Source organism: Schistocerca americana, chromosome 4, assembly GCF_021461395.2.
Source record: "Schistocerca americana isolate TAMUIC-IGC-003095 chromosome 4, iqSchAmer2.1, whole genome shotgun sequence".
Classification (NCBI taxonomy): Eukaryota; Metazoa; Arthropoda; class Insecta; order Orthoptera; family Acrididae; genus Schistocerca; species Schistocerca americana.
In genome coordinates, this window is record NC_060122.1 from 337,538,661 (window position 1) to 337,556,197 (window position 17,537).

The following is a 17,537-nucleotide window of genomic DNA, read 5'->3' on the forward strand; positions in this document are numbered from 1 at the left end:
GTCAATCACCCAGACTGTTGCCCCTGCAATTAGTGAGAAGCTGCTGCCCCTCTTCAGGAACCACACGTTTGTTTGGCCTCTCAAAGGATACCCCCTCCGTAGTAATTGTACCTACGGTACGTCTATCACTATCGCTGAGGCACGCAAGCCACCCCACAGACGGCAAGATCCGTGGTTCATGAGGGCGCGTTTACATGTATGCCTGTTTTACATATACTCCGTTGTATATAGACATAAAAATTCTGTGAAGAACAGTTTCATAAACAAATTCAAATGTAAAGAAGTAAATTATATTTTTAAAACTCTTTCACCTTGCGAGAAACATTTTTTTCTGTGACATCTTGACCAAAAAACGTAACAAGTTCACTTAATGTAAGAGATAGGATCTTTTCATGACACTTATTGTGGAGTTTATACAAATGTGCACTGTGGCTTATTAATGATACGGCATACACCTTAAATATAACACTGGAGAAGGGGACCCAAAAAGCATCATTCCTATTAGGCCGTGGAAGGAATTGTGATTCAGCAGGAGGCATGTAGTCAATCTCAACATTTTTAAATTCATTTAATAATTGGGAAATGTGTCCTATGTGCCAGTTTCGTCGTATTTGAAAGCCACATACTGCCCACTTGCAGCTGTCCCGATAAAGCATATTAACGAGCGGCCGTAGCAACAGTAGTCCCATTTGCATCTGCTGAAAGTCTCTTCATTAGAAGGGTGTATAGCAGTGACTAGAAATACATTGTGCAATCGTGTCTGATCACCAGCGAAGAAACAAAGAACATATTAACGCCCTCTATTTTGTATAAAATAGGTCTTTTTTGTATGAGATTCTTCTTGTTATCTACCATGACGTAAACATAATCTTTCCTTCCTACGCAAAGTTTTAAAAATTGTCATTTCTGTACTACGTCTTGTTTCACATTTCCAGGTTAATTTGTTCTGAAGTCTCATGCGTTCTGGAGAAGCAGCTGCACCGCTACGGTCTTTAACTTTTCTTTCTACACATACCACGTGCCTTGTGACTCCAAAAGTAGCGGCTACTTTGGTAATGTTCCACGAAATTTATAAAAGTGTTTAAACTCATATCATAGCTGAACTTCTACATTTATGAATGAAGAATCCCATTACATATATGTTTTACACTGTTCACATGGACTCCCCACAAGATACAGGTCGTTCGTATGTTTTTTTGTTGTCAGCAGCTCGTGGTCGTGCGGTATCGTTCTCACTTCCCGCGCCCGGGTTCCCGGGTTCGATTCCCGGCGGGGTCAGGGATTTTTCTCTGCCTCGTGATGACTGGGTGTTGTGTGATGTCCGTAAGTTAGTTAAGTTTAAGTAGTTCTAAGTTCTAGGGGACTGATGACCATAGATGTTAAGTACCATAGTGCTCAGAGACATTTGTTATTTGTTTATTCTCAGGGGGTCAAATCGCATGAAGGTTTCTGGGAACACAGGTTCAGTACAGTGAGGGCAATTGCAGGAACACGGTCGCACGTCGTGCATTTCTAGTCACTACTAACACCTTTCTAATGGACAGACTTTCACCAGAGGTAGGTGGGACCACTATGGCAGCTCGTGAAAATGTTTTGTTGGCGCAGCTGAAAGTGCGGCAGTATGTGGCTTTCAAATACAGCGAAAGCTGATACATGAGACACATTTCCGATTTATCACATCAATTTAAAAATGTTGAGGTTAACTGCGTGTTCACTGCTGAATCGCAGTTCCTTCCGTGGCCCAGTAGGAAGATGCTGATTAGGTCCCCTTCTCTAACGTTATAAGAGGGTTGCAACTATTTATTTACATCTCGTACAAAATAGGTACGTGTTTCAAAGTTTTACTAACCTTCAAAGTAGGCACCAGAATTGTGCATAACCCGTAGCCAGCGATGTGGAAGTCCTAGGATACTCTTTTAACAGCGACAGTTTTGTTGAAAGTTCGAGCGGCGCGGACTATCGCCTGACGAATTTGTAGCGGTTCTGAAGCGAATAACGTGAAGTGTTTCCTTCAGTTTTGAAAGCGAGTTGAACTTGCAAGGGCTTAAGTCAGGGGAATGCAGTAGGTGGTATAGCACTTAGCAGCCCCATCAGTCAAACAAATCAGTAGCAGCTTGCACTGTGCGTGCTTGAGCATTGTCCTGCGGAATGATGGTCAGGTCCTGCAGAAAAGTGTCATCACTTCTGTCTCTAAGCTAGTCGTAGGATGTGTTCCAAAAATGAACAGCATAGAGACAGAAGTGATGACACTTTTTGCAGGACCTGGTCATAAAAATGTAAATGTCACGTGACTACGGCCTCCCGTCGGGTAGACCGTTCGCCGGGTGAAAGTTTTCGATTTGAAGCCAATTCGGCGACTTGGCGCGTCGATGGGGATGAAATGATGATGATTAGAACAACGCAACACCCAGTCCCTGAGCGGAGAAAATCTCCGACCTAGCCGGGAATCGAACCCGACCTGTCCATCATTTTGCAGGACAATGCTCAAGCAAGTACAGTGCAAGATGTTTCTGATTTGTTTGACTGATAGGGCTGATAAGTGCTATACCATCTACGGCACTCCCCTGACTTACGCCCTCGTGAGTTCAACTTGATTTCTAAACTGAAGGAAACACATCACGACATTCGCTTCAGAACTGCTACAAATTCGTAGGGCAATAGACCGCGCCGCTCTGTCAACACAACGGCCACTGCTAAGAGTATCCTACGACTTCCACGTCGGTGGCAACGCTACTTTGAAGGTCAGTAAAACTTTGGAACACGCTTCTGTTTTGTAATGGGAAGGAAATCGGCCGTGCCCTTTCAAAAGAACCATTTGCCAGAAGCGATTTTGGGAAGCCACGGGAAACCTATATCAGGATGGCAGGATGCGGGTTTGAACCATCGTCCTCCCGAATGCAAGTCCAGTATGCTAACCACTGCGTCATCTCGCTCTGTTGGCAAGATGTTTCCGTCTCTTCGCCCGGTAATGCGCAATTTGTACTGGGATATTGCACTTGTTACGATATTCGATTTGAGCTGTGTATCTGACTTTTTTGGATTCGATTGATTTGGGGGAAGAGACCAAACAGCGAGGTCATCGGTCTCATTGGATTAGGGAAGGATGGGGAAGGAAGTCGGCCGTGCCCCATCAAAGGAACCATCCCAGTATTTACCTGAAACGATTTAAGGAAATCACGGAAAACCCAAATCAGGATGGCCGGACGTGGGATTGAACCATCGTCCTCCCAAATGCGAGACCAGTACGCTAACCACTGCGCCACCTCGCTCGGTTCTGTATCTGATATGACAACTATCTTTTTGACCGAGCGAGGTCGCTGAAATCCACAACTAGCCACAGTGAATTAGTTTTTCCATCATCAAGTTAAACTAACTGCATTTAATGTTTATATTGAACTGATGTGCTTGCGTGTCGCTGAAAATGCGCTATACCGGCATTTTTTCTTTGCTGATAAAAATATCTTACGGTTGCATTTTTCTTTCTTTATTCTTTTTACGTTTTCTGTTAATTTTAGGTCATCTGGTACTTCACTCACCGCAGTGGTTATGCCATTAGATGTTTTATTGTAGAGGAACATGGTTCAAATGCTTCGCCGACCATTCTTGTAGGGGTTTCAGTGCGCGGGATCACTTAGGCGAATATGGGGTGCTTTCCAGGAAGGTCGTAGCAGATTTTCTGCTCCATCCTAGCCAGAGTAAGCTTTTATTTCGTGTCTAACTTTTCTCATACTCATGCCAAATGTGACACCCAGTCACTCACTAATGTCTCTTACTCTCTCTTCCGCCGAGTTAATTACATATGCTGGCAGTTTTCCTGTGTTATGACATGACTGAAGCCAGATACTATTTCGTGTTCCTTCCACGGTGCGAAAAACTTCGTAAGCGCGGCGTATGTCAACCGACGTCGTAGGTAAAAAGTCTAAAAACAATAGGGGAAGGCAGATACATTTAAACAAAAATGCTGAATCAGAAATTTCCGTAAAATAGCCAGAACAACTCAGTCTCGTCTTCTGCGTAAGCCTCATCTTCCCTTGAGGCGCAGTACCGGCTGATTGCCATAATGAGAGTACAAACGTTTACTCGCAACGCAACACTCTTCTGCGAATAAGCCTGGAACACTTATCTAACTTAAACAATTTGGACATTATCAAGGAAATATTGGCTCCATATCGTAAATGCAGATTCAAATTTTGACGAGCCTGAACTCAGCGGATAGGCCAGGCAAAGTTCTCTAAACTTTCTGAGACATTTATGTCGTGTGCTTGTGTGTCAGTCGATTGCAGCAGTGCCCAGTCAAATACCATTTGCCGGTCCGGCTCAAAATATTGATCTGTCAAATGTTTTATTCAGAACATTGAGCAGCAGACTGGGAAATTCGTTCTTGAAGGTGATACCAGACAGAGCTTTCTGGTTTGTCATCATACTGCTTACTACTCATAATCTTCCCTCACAGACTCTTTTCGAAAGCAGCACAATACACGTAACGTTAGCGACAGCCCCGGACGGTGCACAAGTCCCGCCCAATCACCCCCCTCCACACCAATCCATATCCTAAGCTCCGCCTATGATCTGCTGCATGTTCCAACATCAAAGTTGTTCGTATCACAGATATGCCAGTCATAACAAGGGAGAAAATCAGTTGTTAGTACGAAATAAAGTTTTTCCGGTACCATTGTGAAAAGAATTAGAAATATGTTCATTGAATATGCGAGTTGAAAAATCATCAATAAGAAAGAAAAATAAAAATGGTATCCACACTGTCTTTTTTATTTCATGAGCTTTCATCTGCACTATATCAAAAAGTCTTATATTTGTTAACTGCAGTGAGCGCAAATTTCCGTCACATCGCGTAGTGTAAGAAATTCTGTTGGGAAATATTAATTGGTGGTAACGCCAAGGATGCTGTCCATTATCTCGATTGCCTAAAGTCAATGTTGTGCATAAAGAAGGCAAAGTCGATGTCTTGGTTTGTTTCTGATTACCTCATTAAGACTAAAGAATATAAGAGTGGGACAATGTGGAAATGCGTAATGCAAGCAGTTAGATATTTATACAGTGACATTCTTGATTAATATTTGCCTGTGTAATGAGTGAATTTTTGCTTGTGAACTCTTATGACTGCTTGCTTATAGCAGACACGAGATTACTTTGAGTTCTTCTTCAGTGTTTGAGAGCTTTAGAGCTGCCTATTGTTAAACATATGTACATAATTTGGTCAGTGTCATTCCAACACATCTTATCGTACTTTAATGTCTGTTAGATATCAGTTTTGACAGCAGTTGGCCACAACAGTCAAGATTAGGTAGCTTGTGTATGATAACTTTATTGAGAGTGCATATCTATGTTTCATTTTGACAGTATTACACAAACTGCTAGGAAGTACTAACAGCACAACACTGCTAGTATGAACAACCGCTGTAAAACAAAAAACGACGAACAAAAAAACGACATTGACGAGGACTACCAAAGATCATATTGATGCGCTCTTGGTTGGTGTGGCGGGGAGTAGGGGGGGGGAGGGGGTTAATGGTCGGGGCTTGTGCAAATGTCGCTAACGTTTCCTCACAATACACTGATCAGCCAGAATATTATGACCACCTACCTACTATCGTTATAAACCGATCCAGGCGATAGTAGCGTTACCTGGCAGCAAATGACTGCTAGTCAGACACACACGCGCGCTGCATGTACTAACAGTGATCGTGCTGTCCGTCTGTCCGTGTGAAGAATGGGTAAGGCGCGCGACATATCTTAGTTTGACTGAAGGCAGATTGAGGTGGCACGGAGGCTCGGCCGGCCAAAGTGGCCGTGCGGTTAAAGGCGCTGCAGTCTGGAGCCGCAAGACCGCTACGTCGCAGGTTCGAATCCTGCCTCGGGCATGGATGTTTGTGATGTCCTTAGGTTAGTTAGGTTTAACTAATTCTAAGTTCTAGGGGACTAATGACCTCAGCAGTTGAGTCCCATAGTGCTCAGAGCCATTTGAACCATTTGAACGGAGGCTCGGCACGAGCATTTCCGAAATGGCCAACTCGTCGGGTGTTCGAGGAGAAACCACGTCCAGACGTCGTGGGGTGGGGTGGCCATCCCACATTACAAATGCCAGACGTCGTAGGCTGGGCAGGCTGGTAAAACAGGACAGGGGGGCGATCTGTGGCGGAACTAACATCAGACTTTAATGCTGGGCAGACTACACGTGTGTCTGAACACACGGTGCACCGAACACACCTAACGATGGGCCTCCGCAGCCGATGACCCATGCATGTGCCGGTGTTAACACCACTACATCGGCAGCTACGACTGAAACGGGCACTTGACCATCGGCAGTGAACATTGGCGCAGTGGCAGAACGTTGCATTGTCTGGTGAATCCCGATATCTCATTCATCATGCCGATGGGAGGGCACGAATCCTTCGTCTTCCAGGGGAATCTTCTTGACTCCTGTATTGCAGGACACAATCTGGTGGCAGCTCCATTATCCTCTGGGGAACATTCACGTGGGTATTCATGTTTCCAGTGGAGCTCATGCAAGGCAGCGTGACGGCTAAGGAGTATCGCACACTGGTTGCAGAACACGTACATCCCTTCATGATGATCACGATTCCCGAAGCCAGTGGCATTTTTGATCAAGATAATGCGCCATGTCCCAAGGTCAGGTGCGTGATGGAGTGGTTCGAGGAACACAGTGGGGAGTTCCAATTGATATGCTGCCCCCCCCCCCCCCCCCCAACTCGCCCGATCTCAACCTTATCGAATAGTCTGGGATGTGATTGAACATGGCGTCAGAGTTCATCGCCCCCCATCCCCGGAATTTGCGGGAGTTGGTGACTTGTGCGTGAGATGTGTCAACCCCCTTCAGCTACCTACAAAGGCCCCACTGCTTCCATGCCACGACTCGTCGCCACTATCATACGTGCCAAAGGTGGACATACTGGCTATTAGGTATGTGGTCATAACGTTGTGGCTATACAGTGTATAATCGTACAGATGAAACTAAGTTCGGCGCTCTCTTGGGCGGCTGCGTTTCCTCAGATGATAACAAAAAAGGTTCTGATTTCATGTCTCTTCGACAGCGGAGACAAAATGGGGTACTAGCTAAGATGAACAAAGGTAGATCAAGAAGACATAAGTACCATTATTGACAGACAGCGTTCACATGAAATGATTGCAGGGCACCACGGAGAGCCTAAATCCACTCCCATGCTTTAAACTACTTCATCGTTTCGCTCGGTGAAAAGATAACTGTTGTGTCAAATGTTTGGCAATAATCTCTTTTGGATATCGTAGCTCTTCTTATTTTCTGTGCTTGCTAAGAAAAGCAGGAAAGGAATTTCATCTCGTGGAAGATAGCGTTTTGTAGCTCTGCTGTTACCCAAATATGTTTCAGCACTTTATATGAAATCTTCAGTGAGATTTTATTTTTTGTTTTCTTTCTGAAAAATTGTTGTTGTACTGTATGTTAACCAGGCACGTAGAAACGACGGAGAGGCTCCGTCTCCGCCGCAGCCGCAGTGGTCCACTTGACCCCTCCGCCGCCCCGCGCCGAACCCAGGGTTATTGTGCGGTTCGGCTCCCGGTGGACCCCCCAGGGAACGTCTCACGCCAGACGAGTGTAGCCCCTATGTTTGCGTGGTAGAGTAATGGTGGTGTACGCGTACGTGGAGAACTTGTTTGTGCAGCAATCGCCGACATAGTTTAACTGAGGCAGAATAAGGGGAACCAGCCCGCATTCGCCGAGGCAGATGGAAAACCGCCTAAAAACCATCCACAGACTGGCCAGTTCACCGGACCTCTACACAAATCCGCCGGGCAGATTGGTGGCGGGGACCAGGCGCTCCTTCCCGCCCGGAAAGCCGTGCGTTAGACCGCACAAAATTGTTGTTACATGTCAGCCTCTTGTGTAGTTGCACAACTTTTTGACTCAAAAGTATTTACATTTTCAAAGGGAGCGACTATGAGGTGTCAAATACGTTACATTAGTTTACATTCGGTAAACAGTAAGGCATATGTCACCGAGTTGAGACATTGTAAGTTGTCCACTTGCGCTATGCTTAAAGATTTCGGTCTAGGATTCTAAATTTGGAGTCAACACAGATATGTAGGGTGTATCAAAATTCCTATTACAGGTTTCTAGGCGTTGCAGAGGGAGCGAGATGAATTTTCATAAGGAACCCATGTCCGGAAATGTACCGTTTCAATATAAAATAAGTTTGAAGATCAGATTCAGATCACTTTCAAATCTTCCACATCCCGGAACGCACACAAGCTGAGAAGAGGACGCCGTCGTAGTATGCTCCTGTTGTATTTATGACACTGTGTAACTCTTATGTCCGACTACGCCAGTGACAGCAAGAAACTGGTACGTTCGAAACTAGAAGAGTTTGCTTTGGTGCTCCACGGACGCGCTGCCCTCTCGACTTCGAAGCTGACGTCCGTCATCACGTGGGAGAGACACATTGCCCATGCGATATTGCGGTGTCGCGAGGGCCTGACTAATGCTTGTACTTACGTATGTAGAGCGCACCAGTGCGTACGCCATCTCGTCTGGTGTTCTGAATACTCACGATTTCCTGTTTGCAGTAGGGATCGGACGCGCTTCTCTGTTCCGGTGTGCCGTGCTAATTGTTCTTCCTCAGCTGGCAGTTATGTGTGGAGGCTGTTCTCCAACTAACTTCACCAAATCAACAAATACTCGGACTTCAGTGTAACTGATGTATTCTTCACCAACAGTTCACATTAACATATTGCAGAATACCAGATTAATACAACAGCTGCCAGAGCAGACAATGTGACAGATCGTCACCCAAGGTCCAGATCAACACCATTTGATATCTCTGCACAGAGAAGAAGCCGGTCGCGCATTGTCGTCCGCAGTGCTATTCCGTGAGCCGAGCTCGTCTCTGCCGCGGCACCAGCACGGAGTAATCGGCCACACAGCACAGCAGGTGGCAATGTTTGGAGACCCGTACCAATACAACATGGCATCCATGGATTATTCCGTCTCTGCACAGCACTTCCCGCATTTGCCACACTGTGGGCTGGCCGATCTTTTTGCGAAACGTACACTTTAAGAATACTTCCGACATATTTCGTCGGCTAAGTTAAACACTGACTGTGACATGGTATTTCCTACAATATAGCCTGTGACACTACAGTGTGTAGCTACAGCCCACAAGTCAAAACTCACTGATTCGCTGTGTGTTTACTGTGAAGCTGGGGATTTGAAAGTGATCCGATTCTCCGTCTGATTTGACATCCAAACTGTACATTTCGGGGCATGGGATTCGTATCGAAACTTCGTCTAACCCTTCTACAGCGCCTAGATACCTGTAATAGGAATTTAGAATCACCCTGTCTCTTTGTTCATTACCTGACATGACGCTATTACTTGTGTATGCTGGTAGTTCTATTGTTCACCATACATTTCTACAGCTTGACATCTGCAAACACCGAAACGTTTTCTATTTTTCTGTCTTTCGTTCATTTCATACTGAGAATCGCTATAAAGGGTGTCACTCATAAGTGTCGTCAGGCGATGCCCCTCTATTGTTTCGGCAGATATTTGAAATTTTGTTCCTGCAACGTGTATCTGTAGTCAGCGCAAACAAATGCTGCTCATCACGCCTTTCATCTGACTCTCACCATCGAGGGAAACCATCGGTTTGTTTCTCGTTACACGCAAAATGATTTTGAAATAAGAATCTTACGTGTCCATTCGACAGAGCGCTCCCACATTAGTCCAGAGAGCTATTCGTTTTACCGATATAGGTTAACGGGAGGAGTAATATCCGAGGAATAAGGAGTACTCTAGCAGCGACAACACCGCCCTGGCCTGTGCTTACTGCTACCAACATACAGAAGCGCGCTGCTCAGACGCTGCTGGAATATTGCTTATCCTTCGTGTTTACTGCTCTTCTTAACAGATCTCGATCAAATGAATAGCGCTCCAGACTAATCTGGGAGCGCTCTATAGAATACTCACGTAAAATTCCGTTTTAAAAGTAATATTGTTTGCAACGGGAAACAAACCCACGCTTTCCGTCGACGCTAGCTGTCCCATGAAAGACGTTGCGAACAGGATTCGTTTGGGGTGACACCAGCTACATGTTGCATAAGTTAAGTTGCAAATATCTGCCGAAACACCAAAGGAAATACGCCAGTCGCCGCCTGGAAGTTCAGTCGTACTCATATGCACTGATCAGCCAGAACATTATGACCATCGACCTGGTATCGATATAGACCCGTCCAGGCGATAGCAGCGTCACCTGGCGAGGAATGACTGTTAGCCAGACACACGCACGGTGCATGTAGTGTCAGTGAGCGTGCCGTCCATGTGTACAATGGGGAAAGCGTGTGGTCTGTCGTGGGGTTGGGCGAGCATCACTCATTACAGATGTCGGATGTCGCAGGCTAGGCAGAACGGTAATACAGGATAGGCGGCGAACTGTGGCGGAACTAACATCAGACTTTAATACTGGTTGGTTGGTTGGTTGGTTTGTTTGTTTGGGGAAGGAGACCAGACAGCGTGGTCTTCAGTCTCATCGGATTAGGGAAGGATTGGGAAGGATTGGGAAGGAAGTCGGCCGTGCCCTTTCAGAGGAACCATCTCGGCATTTGCCTGGAGTGATTTAGGGAAATCACGGAAAACCTAAATCAGGATGGCCGGACGCGGGATTGAACCGTCGTCCTCCCGAAAGCGAGTCCAGTGTCTAACCACTGCGCCACCCCGCTCGGTGAGACTTTAATACTGGATACAGCACAAGTAGTGTGTGTGTGTGTGTGTGTGTGTGTGTGTGTGTGTGTACACATTGCGCCGAACTCTCCTAACGATGGGCGTCCGCAGCCGACGACCCATGCATGTGCCAATGGTAACACGACGATATCGGCAACTGCGACCGAAATGGACACGTGACCATCGGCACAGGACATTGGTGCAGTGGCAGAATATTATAGGGTCTGATGAGTTCCGATATCTTCTTCATTAAGCCTACGGGGGGCGCGAATTCGCTCCTTGGCATCTGTACTGCAGGACAGAGACAAGCTGGCGGCGCTCCATAATGTTCTGGGAAACATTCGCGTCAGCATCTGTGGATCCAGTGGAGCTCGTCCAAGGCTCTATGACGGCCAAGGAGTATCGTACACTTGTTGCACACCACGTACACCCTTTCATGAAGATTATGCTTCCCGACGGCAGTGGTATTTTTCGATAAGATAATGCGCCATCATAAGGCCAAGAGTGTGATTAAGTGGTTTGACGAACACAGCGACGAGCTTGAGTTGATGTGCTGGCCTCGCAACTCGCCAGATCTGAACCCAATCGAACACATCTGGGATGTGCTTGAACGTGGCGGCAGACTTCATCTCTCCCCCCCCCCCCCCCCTCCCCGGAATTTATAGGAATTAGAAAACTTCTGTGTGCAGATATAGTGCCAACAACCTCCAGCGACCTGCTGAGACCTCATTACTTCCATGTCACGACTCATCGCCGCTGTTCAAATGGTTCAAATGGCTCTGAGCACTATGGGACTTAACATCTATGGTCATCAGTCCCCTAGAACTTAGAACTACTTAAACCTAACTAACCTAAGGACATCACACAACACCCAGCCATCACGAGGCAGAGAAAATCCCTGACCCCGCCGGGAATCGAACCCGGGAACCCGGGCGTGGGAAGCGAGAACGCTACCGCACGACCTCGCCGCTGTTATCCGTGCCAAATGTGGACGTACCGGCTGTTAGGTTGGTGGTCAAATGTACTGGCTGATGATTGTAATATTCCAATGTGTCCCAGATAAAAACAATTCATACAGCAGTAGGCACTAATCGGGATTCCCACCCAGGAAGCCGCTGCAGAAAACGTGGCCAGTAGTCAGATCACTACCACGGGATACTTCCCGTCTTCCCTTCAGCTAACCACAGCAGGCGGTAGACAGGTAGTCCAGGCTTTTCTTGTTCATGAGCTCGTGGCAGACCGCCGTCCCCCCCCCCCCCCCCCCCCCCTTTCACAGTCACTCCGCACTCCTCAAACCAACCGCTTAGTGCTTCCGCACCACACCGGGCCGAAGACCCTCATGACAATCAAAGTGGCAGTAAATATTATAAAAGAGATTGAAGTAGAGGATAACTGACCGGAGCATTTCGCAAGACATGTTGAATAATTCTGTTTTTGTCTCCGACCAGGATAACAATATAATAAAAGCTTTGGAAAATCGCTGACGGATTCCTTGCGCTTCTCATTGTATTAATATAGCGCTTAGTCACATTTTCCATGAAGATAGCTTCTTGTTAAATGACGCCCCGAATATCGCAGAAACAATAACTGCAGCAAAATGCGCTGTGCAGTACATGAAGAAAAATGGCTTCTGCTCGTGTTTGAATTCAACTTTGGTCCACGAGAGGTCTGCTTTACTGACGGAACGGAATTCCAATTACAGACAGCAGCGATCTGACAATGAACTTCCAGGAAGAATTGTGGATTTCTTTAAACCATTTAAGTGGCTACAGCTGATTAATAGGCGAAAAAGAATCTACAATCTAGTTAGTTTTTTTGGCTTTAACAAGCGTCAGCAAATCTGCAGTGTCAATAGGAATGATTGTGTAGCGAGTTCAATTACTAAAAGTAAAAATACGGTATCATTCTGATGTGAAGAAAAGATACCGTAATAGAAGTGTAGTATTAAATAAGTATTGTTCAACAGGAGGTGCAAAGGATTAAAGATAGACATCTGACTTACTTTTCTATGTAACAGAGATGTAATTACTTCCAAATAAAATTCCTGCGTTCCTTCAGCCGTTTTCCCGCGATCTCAGTAAGCTTGGCATAAACGAAAATCGGAGAATATTAAAATCGGAGAATTCTTAGCTGTGTGCTACAATTGTGTACAAAGTATAGACGTACAACATGCAATAATTAATGTAATAGTTTTCGCACAGTTACTGCATGTTTTCGAGGTAAGCCTTCATGATTTCCAGGTCAGTTCTGTATGACTTCTCTCCCTCTCTCGATCCTTTGCTCGTTAACTTAGAACCTTCAAGCGCAGATGACACCACATAGAGAGATTGTTTCAAGGATTGGAAGAATAACAAATTCTCCGCAGCACATGCTTCCCGGAGATGATTACCGTATCTTGAAGTGGTGGTGGACACATGTGAAGGATGTACCAGGTCTGGCTGCAACTGCAAAAAAAATTTTATGCATCTGAACAACAGGCGCACCCAGTGAACGATGCTTTAGTAAAAGTGGCATGTTCTTAACAAATCGCCGTAACCAATAAACCTCAATGCGCGCCAGCGAACTACTGCTGAACAACATTAACTTTCTTCTCTTACAAACAAGTGTTGTCTTTATAACGAAGTCATTTCCCAGATTTCAGTGTTAGTGTTTATTTAATATATAAGTAATTTTATATTAATGACAAACAAAATAAACCGTATGTTTGTAAACGACTCCTATATTTTTTTGTGTTTGTACTTAAATGTCGAAGTGTTCATGGAAACGTTATATTTATGTCAAAAAAAGAGAGATTCAGGAAAAGTAGTAAAGAAAAAGAGGGGGAGAAGGAAGGGAGGGTGAGAGAGTCGTTCGACGTGCAGTACGGGCTGGCGAGGGAAAGATAAAATATTAATGATTAATGGAAACTACCGCAGCTGTACTATTGCATTTTTATTGTGTCAAGATAGTTTTAGTTCTTATGAACATCATCAGGATGCCTGCGAGTTGTTTATGCGATGACATTGGCACAACTCGTAGGCAGCCTGTGATGCTCTAAAGAACGAAACCGGTCGTGACACAATAAAGCGTCAATCAGAATTGGTGCTCAGTGTGACCACGGCGAAGACCGCTCACACTCGGTTATTCGCATATTCGTAGTCCCGATAGCAGACATGGAGGTAGTATGGGACCGAGCAGTCATATGGGATCGGCCAATGGCAGCTCTGTCTACCGCTTCAGCAGACGAATCCTAACCGCTCAAACGTGGAAGGTTGCAACACTAGTGTCTAGTCTTACCCGGTTGCCCTAACGCCACTGCCCGACGGCTAGCACGTTCGCATAATATTCAATAAGTTTGAACGTCGAAAGCCCTTGAGACGCATATCGCACTACAGCGGGATCAGTTACATCTCAGTATGTACTATAACCGCGTGAAAGATGAATAAAACTGGTGACTTGTTGGGTGCATTCTTCTCTTGCTAATATGTATACGTTTGATGTAGCCCGTCACGAATTGTCCTCTGCGACAACCTCTTCATCTGCTCCCAATGTCCTCAGTGTTGTAAGATGTATTCCAGTCTCTGCCTTCCTCTAAAGCTTTTATCCCGGGATTATTGCACGTCTTGTCACTTCTTTTAGTCAATGTTTTACGTATGTTCGTATTTTAGACGATTCTTCGGAGAACCTCTGCATCCTTGTCTTATCAGCCCACCTTATTATAAACGTTCTTCTATAACAGCACATCTCAGACACTTCGATCCTCTTCTTTTCCGCTTTCCCCACAGTCCAGGATCACTTCAAAAAAATGCTCTGCTCCAAACATATATTCTCAGAGATTTCTTCCTCAAATTATCGTCTGTGTTTGATAGTAGTAGACTTCCTTGGTCAGAAATACTCTCTTTGTATGTGCTAGCCTGCTGTTTATGTCCACTTTGCTTCGTCTGCAAAGTGTTATTTGACCTCCAAGCTAGCAGGATTACTTTTCTTCGTCTACTTCTTGACCTCCGATTTGTTTGTTAAGTTTATTACTAATTTCATTTCTGCAGATCCTCATTACACATCCCATTCGTAATGCTTGTTTATACGGCAGACAGTCTAAGTTACGGCTATAGCCGTACCTATACTAACTAATTATGAACAACATTATACATGTCCTTTTATTCTGTTTTCAGGCTGAGTCGATTCGAAGAAAGGGAGATGAGTACGGACTTATCTCCTTTGTCTGCCGACAACATCCCACCGTCTCCGACGCTGGCCGCAGGCGAGGACACAGTCTGCGACTTGGGCAGCGTGAGGTTCGGAACCGACAAAGTCGTCTGCAGCTGGACCATCTTGGACTACAACAATTGGCCTCAAGGGGTGGACGAAGTGAAGTCACCCAAGTTCTGGCACTGCAGTTCCAGCGAGTGGTGTATGGTGCTGTCGAAAGAGAGAGGCGCCTGGTACCTATGCTTCCAGCTGCTGTCTTCTCAGAAAGACGCCACCGTGCGAGCGAGGCTGAAAGCGTCGCTAGTTTCGAGCAGGGGTAAAAAGTACGAGGTTTACCCGTCGGAATTCGTCTGTCTCGATGCCCCGAAGAAGACGGTGTGGAGGTGCGTGAGTGGTTGCTTCGAAGCGGAGAACGGCTTCAACAACGTGCTGAAGTTCCTGGGAGAGGTGAGCACGCCGTGCGTGATAACAGAGCCGTACCGCAGCGTTGCCCTGCAGAGGCCTCGGCGCAGCGTCACAGACGACCTGGCAGCGCTGCTGGAGTCGGGCCAGCTGTCTGACGTGAAGCTGTGGGCGGGTGACACCGAGTTCCAAGCGCACAGGGCCGTGCTGTGCGCGCGCAGCCCCGTCTTCTCCGCCATGCTGCGGCATGACACCCAGGAGGCCCGCACGGGCAGCGTCCACGTCAAGGATGTCGAGGCGGACGTCCTGAGTGAGGTCCTGCGGTTCATCTACACCGACAGCACCCCTCTCCTGGAGAAGATGGCTGACAGGCTGCTGGTGGCGGCTGATAAATACGATTTGCCCCAACTGAAGGAACTCTGCGAGGTGGAGCTGGCCAAGAACCTCACCGTGGACAACGCTGCCGCTACCGCTGTCATCGCCTTGAGCCACTCTTGCGACGTCCTCAAGCGGTCGGTCATCAGCTTCGTGAAGCGCCATCTCGTACCCATCATGGGCAGCGAAGGCTGGGCGACAGCTGTTAGCAATCACGCCGAAATCGTCGTCGAGATGAGCCGTTTGGTAGCAGAAGAGCCTGTTGGTTAATGGCAGTTACAGTTCAATTCGCCATTACAGATCACTCTATTTCCTGAAAATCGTGCTGTTGATCCTTGAGTCGTCTCCAGCGTGCAACGTCTTGCCTCTAAACAGTGTTGTTAGCTCATTTAACGATAGATCTAAATTTGATCCCAACTAACAGGAAGCTACATATGCATGTACGCAAGTATCACATTGTCATTGAAGTCATCTAACTATAGTATATGCTCTGTGCTCTTTTTTGTTACTGATAGCTGCAAAAAGCAGACATTTCAAGGAGGCTTTTGAGTAGCCGCCTGCAGGTAAGCGCTAGGTACAACAAAACATCTAACGTTGTAGAATTTAAAACAAAAGAACATGGTCCTTGTAAGACATCTATAACATTGTACCCATAAAAACTACTTATTTTTAAGTAGCACATTGTCTAATCACAACTGTAAACTGTGCGTGAGATTACCGATAAGCTCGAGCATTGTGTAGTTGAGAAAGAAGTTTCGATTACAGTTCTTCTGAAATAAACATGCAGTTTTGTAGTGAGGGTTTTGCATCGTAACTGAGTCAAGCAGTTCCTGGCCAGCTTAGTTAGATAGTTAAATACGACAGATTAACGAGTTCGTTGCCACCGTCTGGGTAAACATTAATACTGCACCCTACCTCCTCTCCCACGGATTTGGAGCGGCTTCAGTTTGTTTATTGTCCCTTTAAGCTTCAGGGGCGGCACTTTGGAAGCGAGTTCTCGGCGAGAATCTTTTTTTTTGCCATTTTTATAGAGCAAAGATTTTTCCAGTTATATTGTAATCTGCTTATTTTTACTTTTTACTTTATTCATCAGCCAATAGATTCCCAAAACACTAGTAGCTCTTGTATATTTCGTTTCTACTAACAACAAAGTGAATTTTCCTTTGTTTACATGGCTCTAAAAGTAGTCTGATGTACACTCAGTTCATCTTTATTTTGCAATAGAATACAGTGTGTTGCTAATGTGGCATTGCTGGTTTAACGCCAAGTTGAAAGAAATATAAGCACTTGTGGTCTGACTAAATTTGAGACCAGCCACATAGAATTTGGCCTTATGAGTAGTTTACTCCTTGTGCTTTTCACTATGCGCCTGTGGGTCAGCGCTAGGTGCGACAGAATCACTGCACGCTGTAGGATTTAAACAAAATGGTCCTCGCAAGACGTATCTAATATTATACGTGACCAAATGCAGATTCTGGCCTGCAAATTTTGGCGAAACAACCTTCGCACACAGTCACTAACGTATGAAATTGGAATATGTAACGAACAATGGAAAATCCTGGATGGAATGTAACAATTGTTGAATATATAACAAAATTCATTATGAACTGATTCTTTGAGTTATTAGTGAAAACATTACTCACCTTCAGAGAAGTACCCTTCAAAGCGTCGTCTCTGAATGTCCTCCCAAAAACACTAGCAGTTCCTGTATAGTTTGTTTCTATCGACAACAGCGCTACTTTCCTTTATTTACACAGTGTTGTAGGCAACCCAGTCTCAAGTAACACTTCGTGTTGCAACAGTAGACCGATGTTACTCTGGGGTTGGTTGCCAGTAAGAGGAA

The 17,537-nt window shown here is 45.7% G+C and overlaps 1 protein-coding gene across 1 annotated transcript in view; it reads left to right on the forward strand.

The window, feature by feature from the left end:
- The window catches only part of LOC124612945 (speckle-type POZ protein B-like), a 67,743-nt gene extending 50,442 nt beyond the window's left edge, over positions 1–17,301 (forward strand). Inside the window, exon 2 of the mRNA XM_047141454.1 lies at positions 14,881–17,301. Within this exon, the coding sequence (XP_046997410.1) occupies positions 14,906–15,964 (1,059 nt within the window). The 5' untranslated portion in view covers positions 14,881–14,905 and the 3' untranslated portion in view covers positions 15,965–17,301. The remainder of the gene's footprint in view (positions 1–14,880) is intronic.
- The last annotated feature ends 236 nt before the right edge of the window (positions 17,302–17,537 follow it).